Source organism: Corvus brachyrhynchos, unplaced genomic scaffold, assembly GCF_000691975.1.
Source record: "Corvus brachyrhynchos isolate BGI_N302 unplaced genomic scaffold, ASM69197v1 scaffold46, whole genome shotgun sequence".
Classification (NCBI taxonomy): domain Eukaryota; kingdom Metazoa; phylum Chordata; class Aves; order Passeriformes; family Corvidae; genus Corvus; species Corvus brachyrhynchos.
Window position 1 is genome coordinate 6,109,675 of NW_008238838.1, and position 5,564 is coordinate 6,115,238.

Sequence of the window (5,564 nt, forward strand, 5' to 3'; positions counted from 1 at the left end):
GTCCGTCCAGTCCCACTTTTGTGGCTGGAGATGATTTGCTGGAATGGCTGCCATCACAGAAATATTGGGAATAAGCTATTTTTTTTTAGAGGAAAGCTTTTCCCTGTGTAATGGTAGGCATCAAGGCAGCAGACTTGCTACAGAACCTTTTTGGAGGCAGATGCAGGCAAAAGATTGCACCAAGAGTCATCCACAGCAGAGCTTAAAACCCTCACTGTTCTGCACCAGAGTTGTGTGTTCTGACTGCAAAGTCTCTTTGCAAAGCTCCTCAAGAGTAATTTTATTTCTCATCCTTGATAGGAGTGATGTGAGCAAAGGAAGCTGGGTGGGGAAGAAAACAAAAATCACAATGTCTGGGAAAGAGGGAACCTTTGGATCGGATCTAAACACACTCAGGATGTATGGGAGGGACAGTCCTGATGGAGAGGTGTTTATGTGACAAAGTCCTTGTCACAGCAGCCAACCGGAGATGCTAATGCCACAGGGAGAGCTTAAATTCCTCCTAATAAAAAAAACCCTCTTAAAAAATACTTAAACGTGCTCTGACCCCTCTGTGCTGGGAGCAAACCAGCTGCACACTGGAGTTTGCTGCCTGTTGGGAAAGCAGTGGCTGCCAGGCCAGGCTGGTGCTGGTGTTCAGCCCCTCAGGCAGCTCACACTGGCAGGCTTGACAAAGCCCTTTTTATGGTAGCCAGAGACCTGCTGAGCTGAGCACTGATGTAATCAGCAGGGACAGGTGAACTCTGAGCAGACTGAGACAGTGCTAGTGCCACGCTGGAGCTCCGGAAAACCAAGATAAGCACCTCTCTGTCCTCAAGTTACTCCCTCAGAGGTGCCTGGGGGATGGGAAGAGCAGGAGGGGAAAAATTTCTAGGGCCCACAGCTTGATAGGAAGAGGAGTGCAGCTTGCAAAACAAGCAGAATGTGCTGTGTCCTGCTTTCAGGATTGCTGCAAATCCTAAAGGTAAGCCGGGTCCCTCACACACAGCAGGAACGGAATTTTTACAAGACTTTAAACACACTTACCCTGTAAATAATGCTGGTGTCACCTCTGTCTCTTGGCACTGGAGTCCTGAGGCTGTTGCGTCATGAGCAGGGAGGTATCTGCTTGTTCCACTCTTGGTGTTGTAACGTGCTGTGAGCCTGTTTTGTGTTTTTCCTGTGAAATCACGGAAATTTCATCTGACCATGGTCTAAACAGAGTGTCCCACAGTGAGTCCATGACATACCTGGCACAGAAATTAGCAGTCGCTGTGTACATAAACCACATTACTGAATAGCAGCTGGGTTTTATTTTAGCCCTTAACCTATTTTAAGCCATCTTATGTATCTTCTTTTGTAGCCCCTGGTTTTGTCATGTTAAATACCTGAAAGCAGAATTGAAGTACAGCTGTACAGGGAAGTGCAGCTGTTCTGCCTTGCCCACACGGGTTTCAAAACCTCAGCATGATTTTATCTGTAGCTTCTGCCTTCCATCAATGCAACAGGAGAACAAATGGATCAGGATAATGGATGGGATGGCATCAAAAGGCAGGAGCACAGCTCTTTCCTTGGAAGGAAGCTGAACTATGTCCTGCTAAGGCAGAGACAGTGACAAAACTGAACCCAGCCTGCTGGAAGTGGTCCAGCATCAGTCACTGTGTGACAAGGGGAGCCTGGAACAGGCCCTCAGAGTGACCTCTGGAGCTCAGGACCACTCCAGCTGCAGCCAGGTGGGCTCTTGCTGGGTTTGGTGTCAGAGGTGCTGTAAAGACCACATCTCCATGACCTTCTCACAGACAAAGGCTGCTGCTGGAGCCTGTGCATCAAGTGTTGCTTGCTGGGTTCTGGAGATGGCATTTGCAGAATCTTTACAAAAGAAATCCTTTACTGATGGGAGAAATTCCTCCCTGTGAGGGTAAGGAGGTCCTGGCACAGGTTGCCCAGAGAAGCTGTGGCTGCCCCATCCCTGCAAGTGCCCAAGGCCAGGCTGGACAGGGCTTGGAGCAACCTGGGATAGTGGAAGGTGTCCCTCCCAGCCCAAACCATTCTGTGATTCTATGATTTGCACAGAAACCAGGTTCCACTGAGAGCACTTGCCCGGAAGCCGTGAGGGCAGGCAGAGAGCCCCAGCTGTTTGTTGTGGGGCACGTTGTGACGGGTGTATGCCAGGTTATCTCTGCTCGTGATAACACAGGTGGCACCTAATGGCAGGGCAGGGATAAGGGGGAACCCCAACTTTGGGAGAAAACAGCTCCTGAAAAAAATCTGGCTCCCTCTGATGGCAAAGAAACCTCACTGTGAAGGGGAAGTGCTCGTGGTGCCTTGGGCACAGCTTGGTTCAGATGTGCCCATTCTGACTGCCCAGTGTGGAGCATCCAGGCTGCTGGGAGGCTGGTGGAAATGGAATGTCTGTACTGGAGTTTGTTTTCTGGCTGGTGTCACATCACTAACCCCCTTCCCCCTGTGTTCAGTTCTATTTACAAGGACTCCAACACTCTGCACCTCCCCACCGAGCGCTTCTCCCCGGTCCGGCGCTTCTCCGACGGGGCTGCCAGCATCCAGGCTTTCAAAGCCCACCTGGAGAAGATGGGCAATAACAGCAGCATCAAACAGCTTCAGCAGGTGAGAGAGGGGTGGGGGTCCTCCAAACAGCCTCCACGAGGAATTCTTATTGCCTTGGTCTTGCTGCTTCAGGAAGCAAAAGTGGAATCCTTAAAGGAAAGTCTGAGGGGCACAGTGGGGACTTTGCAGCTGAGGGTTTGTTCCCGCTCTGTGTGGCTGCAGCAAACCCTGAGTGTCCTCTGGACGTACGAGCTGTTCGCCTTTAGCTGGGGACCTGGGGGGGATTCCTGCCCCCTCTTTTCTGGGGAGAACCATCATGCTGTGCCCACCCGTGGGTGTCCTGCCTGTCCCTGCAGGGTCCCCCAGCACTGTCAGACTGCAGCTCCTGTTCTCCCACATTTCCTCTGGCAGCAGTTTTGGGGCTGTTCCAGGGTGTCCCGGGAAAGGGCAGCTCCTACCACCAGAGTTTGGAGTGTGTTGTGGGACATTCCCTGTGCAGCCAGGCACGCCTTGCCAACGGCTGGAGCAGGATTTGGCCCCAGGACAGGCCTTTCCCCTTGCAGCGTGGCACAAGTGAGATGCTCTCCTCACCTTGAAGTGTCGTTTGCAGAGCTTGCTGCCTGCATTGAGGGGACACAACGGTGCCAGCTCGGTGTCATGTGCACCCCTTGCTTTCCTGGCTTTTTGCCATCTCACTGCACACCTGATTCTGTCAAAGGAAATGGATTGGGCTTTCTTTGCCAGCTTTTCTCAGGGGGGTGAGCTGCAGAGCGTGGCATTCCGCACACAGCAGGGTGCTGTGCACCAGAAGGTCATTTATGGGATGTGCTGGGTTCCTTGCAGGAGTGTGAGCAGCTCCAGAAGATGTACGGTGGGCACATGGACGAGAGGACGCTGGAGAAGACGCAGCAGCAGCACATGTTGTACCAGCAGGAGCAGCACCATCAGATTCTTCATCAGCAGATTCAGGTAGTGGAGCCCGAGCCAGAGCTGCTGAAGGCTTAGCTCTGTTTCCCTGTGTTGCTGCAGACACAGCTCGTGAGCAGGTCCCGGGGGGATTGAGGGAGGGGGAGTTTGCTGGGCTTGCTGTAGCGGGAAGGCTGAAGGATTTCAGCAGAGATGTTTGCACAGCTGCTGTGGTAGCTGTGGTAGCCAGGGCTGCAGTCAGGGACTGACACTCGGTGAATCTGGACATGTCCTGCTTCACCCAGCAGTGTTTCTAAATTTACTGACTGAGACATTGACTGCAAACACTTTTTGTTTTCTTGTGGTGCCTGGTTCAGGACTGTATCCGGCCTCCCCAGCCATCTCCACCCTTGCAAGCTCCATGTGAAAACCAGCCAGCTCTGCTCACTCACCAGCTTCAGAGGTAAAGAAATGGCTTTAGGACAGCTCTGGGTTTTACTCTTCCTGAAGCCCAGGGATGAGCTGACACACTCGAGAGGCCAGGCTGAGTTGGAGTTTGTGGAGTCAGAATGGCACAGCCAGTTGCCAGGTGAATGTGCCTGGTCCTTTGAGCTGGGTTGTCTGAAGGACTTCAGAAGCAGAGAAATCTGATTCAAAGGGACAGACCTGCTTTGAGCAGAGGATTGACAGTCCTGCCTTTTGAGTGGCTTGAAGATGCCACTTCAGCAGCCAGGCTCTCTCATGCTTCTCTCATGCTTGCCAGGCCCTTGGTGAGCTCAGCCTCCTTGCCCTCAGCACCCTGACTTGTAGGTGAGGCAGGCTGAGTTACAGGAAAGGGAGAGCAGGGTGTCTGACCAGGTGCAGTGAGTCAGGAGGTGAGCCTGCAGTGTCCTTGTCCCCAGATTTCTGTGGTAGTCACCAGGTCATGCTCGCTCCATGCGTGACTTGGACAAGTGAGGTGGCTCTCAGAAGAGAAGCCAATCTGCAGAGACCTTGGGATCCCCAGCAAGGGCTTTATGGTGTTTATTTTGAACAAGACAACAGCGTTTGGCATCAGTTCTCACAGCTGAGACAGCATCTTGACAAGGAGCAGGCATGGTGAGAAGGTGCTTGTTTCCCTGCGTAGGTTACGGATCCAGCCATCCAGCCCACCCCCGAACCACCCCAACAACCATCTCTTCAGGCAACCCAACAGCAGCCCACCCCCCGTGAGCAGCAGCGTGCTCCAGCCCCATGGTAAGCAGTTCTGGGAGCTGGGCAGGGCCGTGTGATCCCATCAAACCCTGGGGAAGCAGCGTGGGGGTGCCACGGTTCTGTTCCCCAGCCCAGGCCCTGCACAGTTTGCTGATGATGTAAAAGATTCTCCATCTGGCAGCAAGGGCCGGTGTTATCGAGAGCTGCCAGCTGGAATGTGCTGTTGCGTTCCTTGTCACAAGATCCTTACTTATCGCTCCCGGGGGTGGGGAGGAAGGGCTGATATTCTCGGGTTTATGCAAATCACTGTCAGCTCCGCAGAGTTTCTGTTTTGGTGCAAGGGGCTCTGGCTGTGACCTTTGCACGCTGGCACAGCATGACAGAGCACCCATACGGGCACGTACTGGGCTCCCAGCCTGGCCCAGAGTCATGGAATGAATCACAGCATCGTAGCCTGGTTTGGGTTCGAAGGGTCCCTAAAGATAATCCCTTTCCAGCCCCCTGCTACGGGCAGGGATGCCCTTCACAGGTTAATCCCAGCCCTGTCCAGCACTTCAGGGAATGGAGCAGATCTCACTCCCGAGCCTCGCCCTGGGCTGGCAGGGGTGCTGAGGGCCTTTGTTCCTTGTAGGTGCTGCCTCCCAGTCCCAGTTCCAAGGGATGCCATCCCACAACACAATCTTCCCGCAGTCGGGTAACTGTTCCCCTCCCCCGGCCATGGGGCTGACGTGCCTGGCCCTGCAGCAGCAGCAGTCGCAGCCCCAGCAGGTCACCATCCAAGTGCAGGAGCCCGGGGACATGGTCGGCAGCAGCCTCGTGGGCGGGCAGGGCCTGGCGTCCCACGCGCGGGGGGTGTCCCTGAGCCCCAGCGCCAGCCAGATCCAGATGCAGCACCGCGCCAACCTGATGGCCTCCCTCAG

The 5,564-nt window shown here is 54.2% G+C and overlaps 1 protein-coding gene across 1 annotated transcript in view; it reads left to right on the forward strand.

The window, feature by feature from the left end:
- SIK3 (SIK family kinase 3) overlaps window positions 1-5,564 on the forward strand; it is a 34,672-nt gene that overhangs the window by 21,178 nt on the left and 7,930 nt on the right. Inside the window, exons 14-18 of the mRNA XM_008636945.2 lie at window positions 2,454-2,604; window positions 3,388-3,513; window positions 3,828-3,913; window positions 4,577-4,686; window positions 5,276-5,564. The exon at window positions 5,276-5,564 is cut by the window's right edge and continues 11 nt beyond it. Coding sequence (XP_008635167.1) covers window positions 2,454-2,604; window positions 3,388-3,513; window positions 3,828-3,913; window positions 4,577-4,686; window positions 5,276-5,564 — 762 coding nt within the window. The remainder of the gene's footprint in view (window positions 1-2,453; window positions 2,605-3,387; window positions 3,514-3,827; window positions 3,914-4,576; window positions 4,687-5,275) is intronic.